Genomic DNA, 19741 nt, shown 5'->3' on the forward strand with positions numbered 1-19741 from the left:
TCCATTTTAGGAGCTGTCCAGAGCAGGAGAAAATCCCTATAGCAAACATATGCTGCTCTGGACAGTTACTGAAATGAACAGCAGAGGTAAGCAGAGAGCACTGTGGTCATGACAGAAGAGAAATCCAAAAAGAAAAGCACTTCCTCTGTAGTTTACAGCCCCTAAAAAGTACTGGAAGGATTTAGATTTTTTAATAGAAGTAATTCACAAATCTGTTTAACTTTCTGGCACCAGTTGATTAAAAAAAAAAAAAGTTTTCCACTGGAATACCCCTTTAAGAGGTTCATTCCAACCCACTCCAGGTTATATTGTTGTGACGTATAATTACCTCTACACGTGTTTATAGGCCTATTGTAGTTGGTCATAGCTAAACAAAAGGGACTGATCCAAGCCTGCCATGGGAAATGGCAAGAGGCTCACTATATCTTATTTCAGATAATGACATTCATATGTCCCTTATAAAGTGGTGATTTCTTGCATCACTCAATGCTAATAATTTCCCTTAATATATTCCCCTCCTTTGATCCTCTTCAATCTCATATTGTAAAACTACTGTTTACCTGTAAGATGGCGTGGCCATTGACAATATAGTTAAGAGCCATGTCCATCAAATGTGGGTGTAGTTTTGACCCCATATGGTCGCACCGTAGGCTGCATTCACACATTCATATTACAAATGCAAATCCCAGCTGACTGTATGTATACAGACCATAACTCATAGCGTCATAGTGATCTATGATTCTTTCAGTTCAGGTTATTGGACCCATGGTCCCATAAATCCTTAAAGGAAAACTGTCAGCTTTCTCCCCCCACACTAACCAGCGGTACTGGCTGGGTGTGGGGGGGATGCTGATCAGTTTCATGCTGACCGTGCCCGGAACCACCGTGCCGTTCTGCCATAATCTTCTATTTTCGGTATATGTTATTGAGTTGCTAACTGGCACCTGCCGGCCTAACTGGCACTCTGACGTCAGTGCTGCCTGCCGCAGTGCCGCCCGGCTCTCCCTCTTCTCCCCGCTCTGTAATGAAGAGAGAGGGGAGGAATGTTGATGAGCTGGGCGTGGCCGGCCGGCGGCACTGACGTCAGATGGCCAGTTAGCCCGGCTGGTGCCAGTTAGCAACTCATTAGCATATACCGAAAATAGAAGATTACGGCAGAATGGCGCGGCGGTTTCGGGCACGGTCAGCATCAAACTGATCAGCGTCCCCTGCACTACCAGCCAGTACCGCTGGTTAGTGCGGGGGGAGAAAGCTGACAGTTTTCCTTTAATAGAGAAGCAAACATGCCTCTGCCTTACCAATGTGTGAACATGGCCTTACTGTTTTCTAGAAGGCTGTTGCAGGAATTCCCCATGATCCTATAGGTGTGACTACTGTAAAAAAAAAAAGACAGGCAGAAAGCAGCTATACTAATATGGTAACATATTACCTATAAGATAGTGGGGGAGGTTTGCAAAAACTAGTTGAGGAACTGGGCAGATTTTTAACAGTGGCTCAGGCTCTTTGAAAATCTACACATATAGCATAAATTGATTGACAGGCGCAAATCCTTTAAAAATGTGGTGCCATTGACTTCTGCATAAAATCTGCCACAACACCCCAAAAAAGTGAAAACAACAGCACACAGTGTATTAGCAGTCCCCCATAAGTATAACTAGATAGGTTGAAAACAATTACTGATGACATAATAATTCCTAATTGTTAAATTTCACCAGAAATTGTCTCAAAAGAAGAAAATTATGATCTCAGTAGAATGGGTTAAAAGTAGAATGGTGAAAAAAGGTTGCACAGATGTTTGAGGGTGCGGGGGGCCAGAGTGAAAAGGAGCAGGTGTTAGGATATTATGAAAGCAGCAGGTAAGGAACCCGACTAAAAAAATTACAGGATTTGGAAGGTGGCTCGAAACGTTTAAAGGGAAATTTAAAAGGCTTTTTGTCAGCCATGTGCCATACATAACGTGTATTCCCATGCCAGCCTACACATGCCAACCATTCATGCTGCAGTTGGATCACAATAGACAACAGTCAGCAACATAATATAGGAACTCAATGCAATAAACAAGAAATGAGTGCAAAGAAAGCTCAGAAAAGTTCAGAAAATCTATTTATTTATTATTTATTTATTTACTAGCTGAGTACCCGTTGTTGCCCGATTTCCCTTCCTAATCCTTGTTGGGGAGGAAAATCAACAAAGGAGGAAGCTTTTGACTTCATATCCCATCCTCATATATTGTTGTCATATCCTGTCCTCATATCTCAACCTCATATCCCAACCTCATATCTCAACCTCATATCCCGTCCTCATATCCTGTCCTCCTATCCCGTCCTTCTATCTTGACCTCATATCCCGACTTCATATCCTGTCCTCATATCCCGACCTCATATCCCATCTTCATAGCCCGACCCCATATCCTGTCCTCATATATCGACCTCATATCCTGTCCTCCTATCTCGACCTCATATCCTGTCCTTCTATCCCATCCTCCTACCTCGACCTCATATCCTGTCCTCATATCCTGTCCTCATATCACGACCTCATATCCTGTCCTCATATCCCGTCCTCATATCCTGTCTTTATGTCCCATCCTCATATCTTGACCTCATATCCCGTCCTCATTTCCTGTCCTCCTATCCTGTCCTACTATCTTGACCTCTTATCCCATCCTCATATCCTGTCCTCATTTCCCATCCTCATGTCCCGTCCTTACATCTTGACCTCATATCCCGTCCTCATGTCCTGACCTCATATCCTGACCTCATATCCTGTCCTCATATCCTGACCTCATATCCCGTCCTGATATCCTGACCTCATATCCTGTCCTCATATGCAGCCCTCATATCCTGTCCTCATATCCCATCCTCATATGCTGTCCTCATATCCCGTCCTCATGTCCCATCCTCATATCCTGTCCTCAGGTGGGACTGATTTGTGATGAAGATATTGTAAGCTGAAAATAGAAGGGGACAGGGCTTTGTGGGACTGGGCATGATTTGCAAGCCAGACCAATGCACAAAAAGGGTAGAGAATAAAAGGGGTGGTGTTTAAACAGTGGGCATGTCTTTGTGGGATGGGGTGTGGCTTGCAAGCCGGACTAACAAGTTCACCAGGAGATGCAGAGCGGAGCTTGTGGAGTAAGGTACTGGAAGTCCCACATACTTGCATGGGACTTGAAATGAAAACCCATCTTTTATGTAAGGGTGTGGGTAAGGGTTAATTTAACTATAATATATTTTTATTTGACATATAAGTAATATGTGTACCAGGTATTATTGAAATATCTCCAGCCAGATGGAAGTTATGTGGGAACATACATCTCCCATAGATTTGCATGGGACTGAAAACAAAAACCCCGACCCTCACAAATGGGGGTAGTTAAGGGTTAAATGAATGGAAATAGCATTTTGTTTCCATCAAGAGATTAAAAACTTGTACAGATCTTACACTTTGCTCAGCTGAGGCTTTGTTACAGTACTATTAGCGTGACCCCTCCTCTGGCCTCCAGGCTGATACAGTGTATCAGTGCAGATTAAATATAACAGAGTGATTTGTGTTGTGGACGTTCTTAACACACAGAGAATTGTCAAGGCTGCATCCAATTGTGACAAACCCTCAGCTGTGAGAAATGTCATAGCCATTAATGTTTTTAAGCCTCCTGTTTATTACCTTTATCCTGGCACTTGCCAGCTGATGGTATCTAGTACATTACATACAGCTACTTATCTAGAAGCTCCAGCCTCTGGAAATCTCAACCTTTGCCTTCACCATCAGTACTTGGGAGCTGTCCATAGTGCTGATGGGACAGCGGCGTCTTAAAGAAGTGACTAATCTTTGGAGGGCCGACATGCGGCTGCCCTTTGCTTTTATCTTGTGCAGTCGGCTATATCATGATAGTCCAGTTACTCTTGGCCCACATCAAACTTTCAGCCTCTGTGCAGTAAATGTTTTATTTTTTATTTTTATTTTACTGTATACCATTGCATGTAATAGTGTAGTCTACTATGCTACTGCAAAAACAAAGGTATACCAATGTATACCAGCAAGAAGAGCCATAAGAATATGCTTGGTGTATACACTAAATATAGGATCTTGATGAACATAATAGGAATGCAGAACTGTGTTTTAATGATAAATGTGTAATGCTTTACTTGCCCTGTGGTGGCGATGCAGGGAAATTGAACACTTACTGCCAGGGTACTTCCAAGATTAGGCTGATTTCTAGTGTTTTTTGCTTTCTTTTTAGAAGGACACATTCTAATTAGCTTATTATTGGGGGTCAGTCTAATAAAAAGAGTTTGCTTAAAGCAGACCACCCCTTTAAAGAACACTCCATGCACAACTAACATAGGCACTGTTAAAATCAAATTCCTCTTACTTGTTGTACATCTTGGCAAAACATTAAACTTTCTAATATATGTCATCAAAACAATGTATCTCCTTTTTACTGAAATCATGATTTACAAAAAAAAAAAAAAACACCACTAGGGGTCCCCATACTCTCAAAAACATAATTCTGTCTAGTTGCAGTATCATCTTTGTCCCAGCTGAAGCACAGGCTGGGACAAAGTCCAAAAAGTGAGGGTGGGACTAGAACTCCTCTGTGCTCACCCCTGTCATGTCTATCAGATTGCAGCATGACAACAGAGAGGAGGGGGTTACAGAACAGCCTGCAGTGATTGGATGAAAAGACTCAGCACAGCAGACTCAGGGAAGTGAATTCATGGTGAGTGAGGCTAATGGCAAAAGTAAGAATCACCCCCCTTTTCCCATAAAAAAAAAAACCTGTGTAAATAAAAATTAACATATGTGATATCGCCGCGTGCGTAAATGTCCGAACTATAAAAATGTATAATTAATTAAACCGCACGGTCAATGGAGTACGCGCAAAAAAATTCAAAAGTCCAAAATAGCGTATTTTTGGGTCACTTTTTATATCATGAAAAAATGAATAAAAAGCGATCAAAAAGCCCGATCAATATAAAAAAGGAACCGATAAAAATTTCAGATCAGGGCGCAAAAAATGAGCCCTCATACCGGCCTGTATGCGGAAAAATAAAAAGATTAGAAAATGGCATTCTTTCTTCAATTTTGTCGCACAATTAATTTTTTTTCCGCTTCGCCGTGGATATTTTGGTAAAGTGACTAATGTCATTACAAAGTAGAATTGGTGGCACAAATAATAAGCCATAATATGGAATTTTAGGTGCAAAATTGAAAGCGTTATGATTTTTAGAAGGTGATGTGGAAAAAAAATTCAAATGCAAAAACGGAAAAACCCTGCATCCTTAAGGGGTTAAAAGACAGGGTAGATTTACTTTTGCAAAAATTTGGGCGCAATTTGCCCAAAAATAACAAATTAATAAAAAAATAAATAAAAAAATATGCACATGCCTTACACTCTCATTTACTATCTGTTTTAGACACATTTTGCACAGCACTCAATGGGGCATGGCTTAGCGAGAATGGGCGTGGCTTGAGCTATGACAGTGAAATGTATCACAATTATTTACAGTGAACAATTCTTAGAATGTCTACATATTAGTTAGTTTTCATAAATCTGCCCCAAAAATGTTATGTCCAGTGAAGGGTCCTTGGGGCTTGAGCAAGATGCACCACTTCTTTTTGATTTAATTGGAATCCCTGTGTCATGCTCCACCCCCTCAAGCCCTCACCAAGCATAACACAGCGTATCTATTTTGCATGGAGAGTTCCTTTAAATAAACCCATAAACCATGTTGTAATGAAAAGCCAAATCCAAAATAGATAATAAATTGAAGTCAATGAATAGATTTATTTAACTCCAATTGATGGGGAGAGGGAGTCAGAAATGAGACTTGCCATCCGAAAACAACTTCACAGTCTCTCATTTGTTGGCCAGTTTTGGAATGCTTAACCAACGATGTGCCAAATGATTCCATAAATGATCCAGAATTCAATGCTATTGCTGTTTTCATAGACAGGTCCTTCCCTCCCATGTCTTCATCATACACTACATTAATTTTACTGGTGCATTCTGCCAAATGTATTTCCATATGTAACTGGTAATAAGCAGCAATTAGGTCTTCACGGTTTTGGGGGACGCGCTGATTAAACATTATGGCTTCTGTTGTTTTCATGGGATTAGGCTGTAAAATTCTCTGCTCCTCCGCAATTCATGGCAGCCGCCACTAAAATCTGTAGTCAGAGCTCATACTGTTGTAGTAGTCCCTGCTGAATGATGGGTTTCGATATATGGGATATCACAAAGGTAGTCCAACCTCAGGGACCAGCACCAATCCAGAGAGTCAAGGGGGCAGAGATCTGCTGTTTTCCCTACATAGTGGCCATTTGCTGCACAAGTGCGCCTTAACTTTACTGCACAAGTGAAATAATTTGTGTCTTCTTCTAAAAACATCACCTCCTCTTGTCCCTAGGTTATGTTTGGTATTATTGCTCAGCCCCATTTCTGGGGACCTGACAACTCAAAGGACTGAAACAGTGCCACTCTTGGCTGTGTCTGGTATCACAGCCTTCATATCAATTGATTTAAGCTGCAATTTCAGATGAAGCCTAAGGGCGCAGGTGGCAATTTTTGTACATAAAAATATAGAATAAATGACATTAGGTAAATTACATTAAGTTTATTTCGACATCCATCCACAGTCTCCTCACCTACCCACCATCCATTCACAGTCACCTCACCCCCATCCATCCATTCATCCACAGTGAGCTTGCCCCCATCCACCCACAGTCACCTCACCACCATCCATCCACAGTCACCCCCCCATCCATCCATCTATCCATTCACCTCACCCCCATCCATTCACAGTCACCTCTCCCCCCCCATCCATCCAGTGAGCTCGCCCCCCATCCATCTATCCATCCATCCATCCACCCACAGTAACCTCACCCCCATCCATCCATCCATAGTCTCCTCATCCCCACCCATCCACAGTCTCCTCAACCCCCCCATCCACAGTGAGCTTGCCCCACCATCCATCAATCCACAGTCTCCTCACCCACCCACTATCCACCCACAGTCTCCTCACCCTCCTCATCCACCCACAGTCTCCTCACCCTCCTCATCCATCCACAGTCTCCTCACCCTCCTCATCCATCCATCCACAGTCTCCTTAAACAGTCTCCTCACCCCCTCATCCACAGTGAGCTCCTTATAGGTCGCAATTTTTATCCCATACCCACTGCAAATCGTTGCGCTGTGGCAGCCGTTCCCGCTGCCCTGACACTGGCCATCATCATTACTACTAGAGTGGTGTCCTGACATATTTTGCGGCCTGCGTCCCCCCCCACCAGGTGTGTGCCCCCGGCAGAGTCCGGGTTCACCAAACGGTAGGTGCGCCACTACTAGAAGGCTTCAAATTTTCAAATAGAAGCAATTTACAAATCTGTTTAACTTTCTGCCACCAGTTGATTTAAAAACCTTTGTTTTTCACTTGTTTCCCCCAGAGTTCCCCTTTAAGGCTGCTTAACACTCCCCTGGAAAAATGGATCATGCATGTTGGAGTTCACTTTATTCAGCCCTTTCTAACCCCATGCAAATGATGGCAGATATGTCTGACAGCTCCCTTTCTCTACTTAAATGAATGCACAAAGTCAATCAAAGTGCCAAAACCTATAGTGGTGTTGGGTAACGATGACCAGAGATGGACTCAGGGTTTTTTTTTTTCCAGACATTCTAATATTACTCTAATATATTCATTGTAATCCAATGAAATTGCTCCTGGAATGTGTGTAGAATTTAATTGTCAGTTTCTCTGGGGCAGAAAATGCAAAAAATGTATCTATTGCCTGTAAATAACTGCAGACTATGTCAGCACTGTATATTAACACTGCGCCATTTACTAAGCCCCCTCTGACATTCAGAGTCCCCAATCCTTAACTAACAGAGAGTCTATATAGGGGTCTCATTTCCCCAGGAGGGTGCTGGTTTCTCAGTTTCGCTGTTGCGGAGGCTAAAATCTGCATTATCTTACAGCTTTCCATCCCCTGCCCCCCCCCGGGATAAGATCTGGATGAAAATGAGGAGTAATCGTCTCTTATTAAACCAACAACCTCAGGGATCTGAAGATTTTAATGCAAAAATGAGAGGGGGTGGGGGACATCAATATAACATGTGTACAGCAAGCCCCCAGACACAGATAGATGAGCCGGAGATGACGGAACAAGAAGATTAACTCTTTCTTTATGGATGTAGCGGAGTTTAACTAGTCATCAAGTTATTTTTTGTAAGTTTTGTTTGCAGTCCTAGTTGTGTCACAACTCAGCTCTGCTACATCTTTACTCAGCTCTGCTACATCTTTACTCAGCTCTGCTACATCTTTACTCAGCTCTTCTACATCTTTACTCAGCTCTGCTACATCTTTACTCAGCTCTGCTACATCTTTACTCAGCTCTGCTACATCTTTACTCAGCTCTGCCACATCTTTACTCAGCTCTGCTACATCTTTACTCAGCTCTACTACATATTTACTCAGCTCTGCTACATCTTTACTCAGCTCTGCTACATCTTTACTCAGCTCTGCTACATCTTTACTCAGCTCTTCTACATCTTTACTCAGCTCTGCTACATTTTTACTCAGCTCTTCTACATCTTTACTCAGCTTTGCTACATCTTTACTCAGCTCTTCTACATCTTTACTCAGCTCTGCTACATCTTTACTCAGCTCTGCTACATCTTTACTCAGCTCCGCTACATCTTTACTCAGCTCTGCTACATCTTTACTCAGCTCTTCTACATCTTTACTCAGCTCTTCTACATCTTTACTCAGCTCTGCTACATATTTACTCAGCTCTGCTCCATCTTTACTCAGCTCGGCTACATCTTTACTCAGCTCGACTACATTGTTACTCAGCTCTGCTACATCTTTACTCAGCTCCGCTACATCTTTACTCAGCTCTGCTACACATTTACCCAGCTCTGCTACATATTTACTCAGCTCTGCTACATCTTTACTCAGCTCTGCTACATCTTTACTAAGCTCTGCTACATCTTTACTCAGCTCTGCTACATCTTTACTCAGCTCTGCTACATCTTTACTAAGCTCTGCTACATCTTTACTCAGCTCTGCTACATCTTTACTAAGCTCTGATACATCTTTACTCAGCTCTGCTACATCTTTACTCAGCTCTGCTACATCTTTACTCAGCTCTGCTACATCTTTACTCAGCTCTGCTCCATCTTTACTCAGCTCTGCTCCATCTTTACTCAGCTCTGCTACATCTTTACTCAGCTCTGCTACATCTTTACTAAGCTCTGCTACATCTTTACTCAGCTCTGCTACATCTTTACTCAGCTCTGCTACATCTTTACTCAGCTCTGCTCCGTCTTTACTCAGCTCTGCTACATATTTACTCTGCTCTGCTCCATCTTTACTCAGCTCTGCTCCATCTTTACTCAGCTCTGCTCCATCTTTACTCAGCTCTGCTACACCTTTACTCAGCTCTGCTACATCTTTACTCAGCTCTGCTCCATCTTTACTCAGCTCTGCTACATGTCTACATTCCTTAATTAAAACCAATCTTTTATCTAAACCAGTGTGGCTTTTCAGCGTTTTCAATAGTACCGTACAACTCCTATCATGCATTGATAGCCTACTGCTGTCATGGCATGATGGGAGTGGTAGTTTTGCAACAGCTGGAGAGCCAAACATTGAGGAAACATTGATTTAAACTACATTACCATATCCATTTATCTAGACCAGTGTTTCCCAACCAGGGTGCCTCCAGCTGTTGCAAAACTACAACTCCTAGCATGCCCGGACAGCCAAACAGATCTAGTAGATAGATTTGTCATTTGTATCACAATGGCTCTGAGGATGCAGTAGTTTTCCTTGTAATATCTCATGTAATACATTGTGATATCATCTTGAGTAATGGGGAAGGACAAACTGATCTCCGCTTCACCTGTAGGAAACTGGGATGGCCAGGGCTTCATCTTTAGGCAAAAATATGATATTGATAGTTCTAGGCAATGCTGATATTTGGGGAACAGATGTTTCCCTCTACCCTCAGCTTGAGATCCACTCAAAATCTCTACGTATCAACTGCAATAATACTACAGGCATATGTCAGTAGGGTTACATGAAGTCCTATGTAAAACCACCACAGACCAAAAAAGACTCTTCAACACCTGGATCTTCTCAGTACTGAATTCCATCATTTAAGGCAGTGTTTCCCAACAAGGGTGCCTCCAGCTGTTGCAAAACTACAACTCCCAGCATGCCCGGACAATGGGGGAATGTCGTCGATGTAACCATTTCAGGTATGTAAGTTATTTGTTTGGAAGTTCACCTGGAGTCAATTAAGCAGTGTTTTCCAACCAGGGTGCCTCCAGCTGTTGCAAATCTACAACTTCCAGCATGCCCGGACAGCCAACGGCTGTCCGGGCATGCTGGGAGTTGTAGTTTTGCAACAGCTGGAGGCACCCTGGTTGGGAAAAAACTGATTCAAAGGATAGCAGCGTCTTAAAGAACAAGAAACTATGCCTTAGAAGACAGACACGCGATTGCCAATTGCTATTATTCAGTGCAGTCGAGTATATAATAAAGGTCCAGTTACTTTTATCTGCAAGTCGGTTCTTCTCAGTCATGTGAACAGTCCCTTCAGTCGTACTTAAAGGGGTTATCCATAAAAAACAGCTTTTTTTATATATCAACTGGCTCCAGATAGTTAAACAGATTTGTAAATTACTTCTAATAAAAAAATATTCATCCTTTCAGTACTTATGAGCTGCTGAAGTTGAGTTGTTCTTTTCTGTCTAAGTGCTCTCTGATGAAACCTGTCTTGGGAACTGTCCAGAGTAGAAGCAAATCCCCATACAAAACCTCTTCTACTCTGTGCAGTTCCCAAGATAAGCAGAGATGTCAGCAGAGAGCACTGTTGCCAGACAGAAAAGCACAACTCAACTTCAGCAGCTGATAATTATTGGAAGGATTAAGATTTTTTGTTAGAAGTAATTTACAAATCTGTTTAACTTTCTGGAGCCAGTTGATATATATATATATATGTATATATATATATATATATATAAACATTTTTTACTGGAATACCCTTTAATTGCATGGTCTCTAAGATTATGGCACTCCTTCAGCACCACGGATAGCAGCTTCTAAAGACTTTTCACAAGGAGAATTGCATGGACTGGGAAAATCTGACCTCTGGATTGTAAAGTCTGACCTCTGGATTGCAAAGTCTGACCTCTGGATTGCAAAGTCTGACGTCTGGATTGCAAAGTCTGACGTCTGGATTGCAAAGTCTGACCTCTGGATTGCAAAGTCTGACGTCTGGATTGCATTAACTGGGCTTCGGGATGTAAGAGAGTGCACAAATAGCAGGTCGGCTTCTATGAATGAGCCCCTTTAAGATGCTACTATCTTTTTAGCACCATAGATAACTCCTAAGACTGTTTACACAAACTGAAGCCATCTGACTGTAACTGGATTGAATGATGCAGGAGAATGCACAGGATAATAGCATTATACAAATAGTATAACTGTCGTATAAAGCTTAGCCCACTTCTTCGCTCTTAAGACACTGCTGTTCCTTTAAGACCATTAGGCAGTCTGTAAATGTCATCAAAAGGACTGTTCGCAGATGTAAATGAACTGAGGCAAACTGAGTAGCGGATAAGACCAAAATGACTTGGGATGCACGATATGGCAGCATAATTATCTTAGATCATGCAAGTCTGGTTACGCTTATCTGCCAGTCCTTGTAAACAGTCCCTTTGGCTGTATTTATGAACTCTATACATGGTGCTGAAGAAACAAAAGAGCCTAAATGCGCAAGTAAATAAGAGTTATAAAATTCACTGGCCAGTCCCTTTGGCTGCATTGATGAGGTGTTGTGCACGATGCAGGAGGGACAGCAGTGTCCCAGTGGACTAGTAGAGTCCTACAAGATTGGTCTGCTGTTACATGGTCCAAGAAATTCTCTGAACAGTTCCTTTGGTAACATTTCTGAGCTGTTCAGTGTAGGAACTGTGGTGTCTTAGAGACTAGTGAAGAAGTTGTATAAGATAGTTCTGCTGAAATGTGGTTCATGCAGATTTCAGAACAGTCCCTTTGGTAACATTTATGAGCTGTACAGCGTGTCTGAGACAAGTGAACAAGTCTGATAAGATAGTCCTGCTGCTGTGTGGTCCATGGACATTCTCTGAACAGTCTCTTTGGTTACATTCATGAGCTCAACAGGGTAGGAACAGTAGTGTCTTAGGGACAAGTGAACAAGATAGTTCTACTGCTATGTGGTCCAGGCTAATCTCTAAAGACTTTTTGGTACCATTGATGAGCTGTACAGGGTAGAAACTGTAGTGTCTTAGAGACTAGTGAATAAGACTCAGTTATGCTGAGCTGGGTTTATGGGCTGCGCATGGTGCTGAAGGGACTACAGCATCTTAATGGACAAGTAATGCTGCTGTGATGCCCCTGTACATCTATGTGACCTGTCCATTAGACAGCACTTGGGAGATGTGCATGGTGCTGAAGGGACAGCAATGTCCTAATGGATAAGTACAGTAATCCCTCAACTTACAATGGCCTCAACATACAACAGTTTCAACATACAATGGTCTTTTCTGGACCATTGTAACTTGAAACCAGACTCAACATACAATGTACAGACAGTCAAGATATGGGAAACGTGTCACAACTGAAAGAACTGACCAATCAGAATGGGCATTTTACTGGTAAATCACCTCTATCTTAAGTACAAGCACTGAATGGCTGTCTGGTAGCGCCCCCTATAGTACAGGGAGGAACTACTTGTGCCAGGGTTAGCTGCTCCTTTGGACACCAAGTAAGGGTGGCTCCATTTGGGACACTGTACTGTATAGGACCCTGAAGAAGCTCCTGTCCTCTACATAAACCATTGTTTCCCAACCAGGGTGCCTCCAGCTGTTGCAAAACTACAACTCCCAGCATGCCCGGACAGCCAACGGCTGTCCGGGCATGCAGGGAGTTGTAGTTTTGCAACAGCTTGAGGCATCCTAGTTTGGAAACACTGACATAGACAGTGATTACAGCTCCCAGAAGATCTTTATTACTTTTATATGTAAGGATTTGCTTTATCTGTATTAGTTATCTACCTATTTTTCTTTAATCTTCACTTTTTCCTATTTTTGGATGACATTTTGGGGGATTCAGAACCAATTGCCAGGTTTCCATAGAGTTATGGTCTCAACATACAATGGTCTCAACATACAATGGCCGTCCTGGAACCAATTCATATTGTAACTTGAGGGACCACTGTAATGCTGCTGTGATGCCCCTGTGGATGTGACCTGTCCATTAGACAGCACTTGGGAGATGTTCATGGTGCTGAAGGGACAGCAATGTCCTAATAGACAAGTAATGCTGCTGTGATGCCCCTGTAGATCTATGTGACCTGTCCATTAGACAGCACTTGGGAGATGTTCATGGTGCTGAAGGGACAGCAATGTCCTAATAGACAAGTAATGCTGCTGTGATGCCCCTGTAGATCTATGTGACCTGTCCATTAGAAAGCACTTGGGAGATGTTCATGGTGCTGCAGGGACAGCAATGTCCTAATGGACAAGTAATGCTGCTGTGATGCCCCTGTCCTTAATGCTGCTGTGATGCCCCTGTCCTATCCATTAGAAAGCACTTGGGAGCTGTTCATGGTGCTGAAGGGACAGCAATGTCCTAATGGACAAGTAATGCTGCTGTGATGCCCCTGTCCTTAATGCTGCTATGATGCCCCTGTCCTGTCCATTAGACAGAACTTGGGATCTGTGCATGGTGCTGAAGGGACAGCAATGTCCTAATAGACAAGTAATGCTGCTGTGATGCCCCTGTCCTGTCCATTAGACAGAACTTGGGATCTGTGCATGGTGCTGAAGGGACAGCAATGTCCTAATAGACAAGTAATGCTGCTGTGATGCCCCTGTCCTGTCCATTAGACAGAACTTGGGATCTGTGCATGGTGCTGAAGGGACAGCAATGTCCTAATAGACAAGTAATGCTACTGTGATGCCCCTGTCCTGTCCATTAGACAGAACTTGGGAGCTGTTCATGGTGCTGAAGGAACAGCAATGTCCTAATAGACAAGTAATGCTGCTGTGATGCCCCTGTCCTGTCCAATAGACAGAACTTGGGATCTGTGCATGGTGCTGAAGGGACAGCAATGTCCTACTAGACAAGTAATGCTGCTGTGATGCCCCTGTCCTGTCCATTAGACAGAACTTGGGAGCTGTTCATGGTGCTGAAGGAACAGCAATGTCCTAATAGACAAGTAATGCTGCTGTGATGCCCCTGTCCTTAATGCTGCTGTCCTGTCCATTAGACAGAACTTGGGAGCTGTTCATGGTGCTGAAGCCAAGACACCTTTAACCTATGAACTGTCAATGCTGGAGAAGAACACAAATGAGAATATTAAAGTAAAGTCATGGTAAGGGGATTATAGACTAGAATTCAATTGTATCTATGACCTGCCATAGTCTGCCCTGATACCCTGTCAGAAGTGCATTAATGTGAGACTGTCTCTCCCAGCACACCTTTCCAGGCAGTCTGCATTCTGCTGACATACATTATACCCCAGTGGTACCCAGCTCTGTTGGTAAAGAGCAGGTGGAGCTGTAGCTGTCAGCAGAGGAGCTGAATATTGGAGTTACGAGAAAAAAACTTAGACTTACCTGGAGGCAGAAGAAAACAAAACCACAGGAGAAGAGAACCTTGGAAATTCATGATTTTGACTAGAGGAGCAATTGTTTCCTATGAGGGAGAGAGCAGCTGTTCACACCTGCAGGCAGTCCTGGTGTCACCTTCTCCAGTCACTGTGTAATGGGACCCTCCTGACCCCTTGCTCCATAGGCTGTGGTGTCACTTGAGTCTTGCAGGGAGAACTCTGATTTCACATGCTCCTCTATATAGGGGTCCTCAGAGTTAATGTAGGCTGCTGGCTCCTTGATGCTCTGTTGAGAGCTGTGTCTGGCAGAGAAGGAGCAGTCTGCCTCTGTTAATCTAAGACCTGCCCACCTCGGGCACAGGGTAGGGAGAGGTGTGCAGGACTCTATGAGGTGCCAGGAGACAGAAATATCAGGAGGCGAGCTTCTCAATCCTCTGCCCCCTCCTGTGGATGCCTGAGTGTCAATCCCACAGCTAATACATAGTATGTATAATTAAAGTGCATGGGGTATGATCCCATTAGGAATAGACTAAATGGACAGGGTTATTGCATTAGGCCTTTATTAAAGATTATTGCCCCCCTCCCTCCTGTGGTGAGGACTGAGTCTATGCTTTGTGATGCAGTCCACATTTTATTCCAGCCTGGACGTGACAGGCAGTGCTAGAGAAGTCTTCTATACAAGAGAGAAGCAATGTATTAGCAAGGACTGGATGAGTGCTGCATGCTTCAGGACTGTCAGTGTAGAGTCCAGCTGAACAGGACAGCCATGGGATGAAGACACATTGGGACCCCAGCTCATTGGAACCCACTTGCATTCAATGTTGCCAAATGAACATATGCCCAGAATATTAACCCTAACATGGATCAGTGGTCAGCCTGAGTGTTACATGTAATATACAGTGACCCCCCCCCCCCCCCGACCTACGATGGCCCCGACATACGGTCATTTTAACATACGATGGCCTCTCAGAGGCCATCGCATGTTGAAGGAAGCATCAACATACAATGATTTTGTATGTCGGGGCCATCGCATTAACGGCTATCCGGCAGCGCTGACTGCTTCATCTGCCACCGGATAGCCGTTTACGGTGCCCCGTGTGGTCCGCTGGTGATCACTTACCTGTCTTCGGGGCTCCGGCGCGTCCTCTTTGGGATCCCCTCCATCGTCGGCGCTCTCCATCGCCGTCATCACGTCGCCGCGCACGCCGTCCCATCATCCAATAGGAGCAGCGTGCATAGCGATGTGATGGCGGCAACGGAGAGCGAGGATGCCAGGGAAGCGGAGGCCTTTCCGGAGCACCGGGGACACCTCGGGGATGCGGCGACAGCGATGGAAGGCGACATCCCGGGCAGCGGTGACGAGTGGTGACGGTCCGGAGCGGCGGGGACACGTGAGTACAACATCCTATACCAGTGGTTTTCAACCTGCGGACCTGCAGATGTTGCAAAACTACAACTCCCAGCATGCCCGGACAGCCAACGGCTGTCCGGGCATGCTGGGTGTTGTAGTTTTGCAACATCTGGAGGTCCGCAGGTTTTAGACCACTCTCATACTTTACATTGCACGGATCCCTCAACATACCATGGTTTCAACAAACGATGGTCCGTTTGGAAAGGATTACCATTGTATGTTGAGGGACCACTGTACACAGTAAAGATTTCAGCAGAACAGAAGTGACCAGGGAATTCAGCAGATGAGACTGATCAGACCAATAATCCAGGAGGCTCTGGGGATTTGGACAAACAAGTGCTGGCGGTTTTATTGTTTTTGTACTGTTTTGGGATTTGGTGCTTGTTGACAAGATTTCTTACTTTAAGGCAATGGAGGCTTCCCTGAGACAATGCCACCCTTCCTCATGGTTGTCTTGGGTATTACAGCTAAACCCAATATCGATGAACACAATTGGGGAGATTTATCAAAACCTGTGCAGAGGAAGAGTGATGTAGTTGCCCATAGCAACCAATCAGATTCCTTCTTTCATTTTCCACAGGCCTCTTTAGAGGCCTGTGGAAAATGAAAGAAGCAATCTGATTGGTTGCTATGGGCAACTGCACCTCTCTTCCTCTGCACAGGTTTTGATAAATCTCCCCCAATATGTTGTGCTCTTTTTTATGAGCAAAAAAAAATTAAATTAAAAACAGAATGGACGTCAGATCTCTTCTCATTTTTATAGATATTTTTCCAACCAGCTGATGACGAATGTTGATTTTCTGGACATGTCCCAGTGAGTGCCAGGAATTGTCCCCAAATTTACCCTTCGGACTTATCTCCTCTCAACATTCTCCACCACCAACAAGCAGATATGCACACGATTTTGTGTTCTTTATGTTGCACCTGAATTATACTTTTTGATACATTTTTGATTGCCTAAAATATTGAAACAGGTATTAGAATAGTCTGTATATTTCTGTAGCCTTTACAGAGTTAGATGAGTTCTTAAATTGTGTGTGTGTTTGGGGGGGTTGGGGGTGTGTGTAAGAGCTCCCGAAATACATTGAAATTTCTAAAGGTGTGTTCACACTACGGAATCATCGTGCGGATTTCCAATCAGGATTTCTGTTGTAAGATTTCGTCTTAGGCTTCTTTCCCGCTGCCATCAGTGTGCCCGTCGAGAGCGGCAGTCAAACTATTTTTCTGAGTTTGATGGCTGTCATTTTGACGGGGCGCAACGGGCAGCTGCGGGTCCCATTATAGTCAATGGGGTCCGTCGGGCCGCTGTTTTTCAGCGAGAGTAGTGGAAGAAAAAGACGGCACAAGCTGTATTTTTTCTGCCGCTATTCTCCCCAGTGGCCTCGACGGCCGTCACACTAAAAGGGGGCTTAGCGTCCGACACCAAAATACTTTGGCGCTAGGACCGCGCAGGCCTGCGCCGTCACCATTGGCAGCAATGAAGTCAGCTCGAAATTTAAACAGGTTTAATCTTTCAACGTGTAAATTTCTGCTGAGGAATTTCTGCAGTGGGAAGGAATCAGCTGAAGAGCCATTCACATCAATGTTTAGGTTCATACAACGGAATTCCTGAGCGCAATTCGCGCAGAATTTCCGATGCTGCATTTTAGGCAATCAAAAAAAAAATCGGGATTTGATTGCAGAATGTGAACACAGCCTCAAACTGTGCCATTTAGGAAGGGTTTATTCCCCTAGACATTTTGGATGGGTTCTTATGCAGACCTTTACTTCTCAACCAAACTGCAGACATTTTACCACATGTGAAGCTTTTTCCTGATCATGTGTGTTTAATAGGTGAAGCATGTTTAAAAAAATGCTTTGTATTAAAAAAAACTACATGAAAAAAGTTAAACACACTTGTGCAGACCGGTAGCCTTACACACCGGTCTCAATCTAAATTGATTTCCCCATAATGACCATTTCTTGCTATGCACAGAATTGGTGATAAGTGTCTGATCAGTGGGACCCCATTGATCAGGATAAATGGGATCTTGTGTTCCCTTGCTTGAGTTGAGTATGCATACGCTATGGGACCACCAAAGCGTTGAACGTTTTTCGTCAGTCCCATAGCATTTAAAATAATTGGCAGTATGCATACTCAACTGCCATTGCTGTGGCTTCCAGAGAATGCTGAGAGTTGAAGTTTTTCAACAGCTGGAGAGCAATGGTTTTGGGATTGCTGTATTGGATACTTAGACTATCCCACCAAAATCAATGGGTTAGGCTGAAGTTTATCTTTATTTCGGTGCTTCCCAACCTCTGTGCCTCCAGCTGTTGCAAAACTACAATTTCCAGCATGTCCGGACATCCAAAGGCTGTCCGGCATGCTGGAAGTTGTAGTTTTGCAACAGCTGAAGGCACAAAGGTTGGAAAACCCTGTAAAATGACTCTAGGCGAACTTCCAATCAAATAACTTACATACCTGAAATGGTTACATCGACGACATTCCCCCATTGTCACCACTTATTTCAAGAAAGAGGTAAATCAGGCACCCAAAAACTACAGTATACCTTATGTGTCTGGGAAGCTTTCCGTTTGGACAGCGCATATGGTTAATCTCCAACCACAGGCTGCCGTGTAGTAGCAACAACTGGACTGATTGTCCCGAGGAGCCAAATAGCTCAATTGCATTAGATTTGCATCTCATTTATGTGGCCGAATGAGACATTTATCTTGTCGTTTGACCCCCCGGGCTTGCAATGAGCTCTGATCATATGCAAAGCAGTCAACATGATGATTCTGTATCTTAATAATAAATAGCTGCGTATAAGTTGTTGTTTCTGTCTTGTTTCTCTGGCAGCCTCAAAGCCTTGTCTGATTTCCTTGTGTGGTAAGAAAAGGAAAGATGTATTATTAGTAATTAGAGGTTGGTAAGTGATGAAAAGAATTGGTGTCAGCCCCCCTGCTGGTATTAAAACCATAAATAACAACAGATAGGATATGAATGCTGTGTAAGCCCCTGCGAGGGGCCACGGTGGACGGGCGCTTATAGAATAAAAGGCAACACAGTACAATCCAATGGGGGCACAAAAAAGCAGCAATGTTCTTCCAGTGTTCTTCAAACTGAAGTCAAAACTATGTAAAGGGGTAGTGTGAAATTAGAAATAAAGGATCTGATGTTTTTTTTTCCAGATACAGTGCCACTTTTGTCCACAGGCCATGTGGGTTATTGCATTTCAGTCTCATGCATTTTAATAACGCAATAGCAGACGCACTAAGAGATGTGCTGCTCAGTAGTTGCATTTGTCCAACCCATTCAAAATCCTTGATTCCTTCCTCGGCATGGACAAGGATCAATTCCAGCCCAGACACAGCTTTGCAAAAAAGAAAGACATCCAGTCCTGTATGAAAATCATGGTAGGTAGTTTTATTTTTCATTCCTTTTAAAATCACAGCACAGCACTTGTCCCTACGCATTTCTGATGCTAACACAATGGCCTTAGTCACGGGTCATGACTAAGAAAGTTGTGTTAGCTACCTTTCAAGATTTTCAAATCGGGATGGACAGTCTTCTCTTTTGCAATACCAGATGTGGCCTGACCCTAGGAGTGGCACTGTTCCAGAAAAAAAATTCCCGTATGCAAACCCTGGACTCCTCTTTGCTCACTCCTGCCCTGTCTACCAGACTGCTGTCTGAAAACTGAGAGGAGG

At 43.7% G+C, this 19741-nt stretch overlaps 1 protein-coding gene across 1 annotated transcript in view; it reads right to left on the minus strand.

Annotated features, from left to right (window-relative positions):
• The window catches only part of CHRNA4 (cholinergic receptor nicotinic alpha 4 subunit), a 100152-nt gene extending 85112 nt beyond the window's left edge, over nucleotides 1–15040 (minus strand). Inside the window, exon 1 of the mRNA XM_056547759.1 lies at nucleotides 14648–15040. Within this exon, the coding sequence (XP_056403734.1) occupies nucleotides 14648–14699 (52 nt within the window). The 5' untranslated portion in view covers nucleotides 14700–15040. The remainder of the gene's footprint in view (nucleotides 1–14647) is intronic.
• Nucleotides 15041–19741: the final 4701 nt, after the last annotated feature.

This window comes from Hyla sarda, chromosome 12, assembly GCF_029499605.1.
Source record: "Hyla sarda isolate aHylSar1 chromosome 12, aHylSar1.hap1, whole genome shotgun sequence".
Lineage (NCBI taxonomy): Eukaryota > Metazoa > Chordata > Amphibia > Anura > Hylidae > Hyla > Hyla sarda.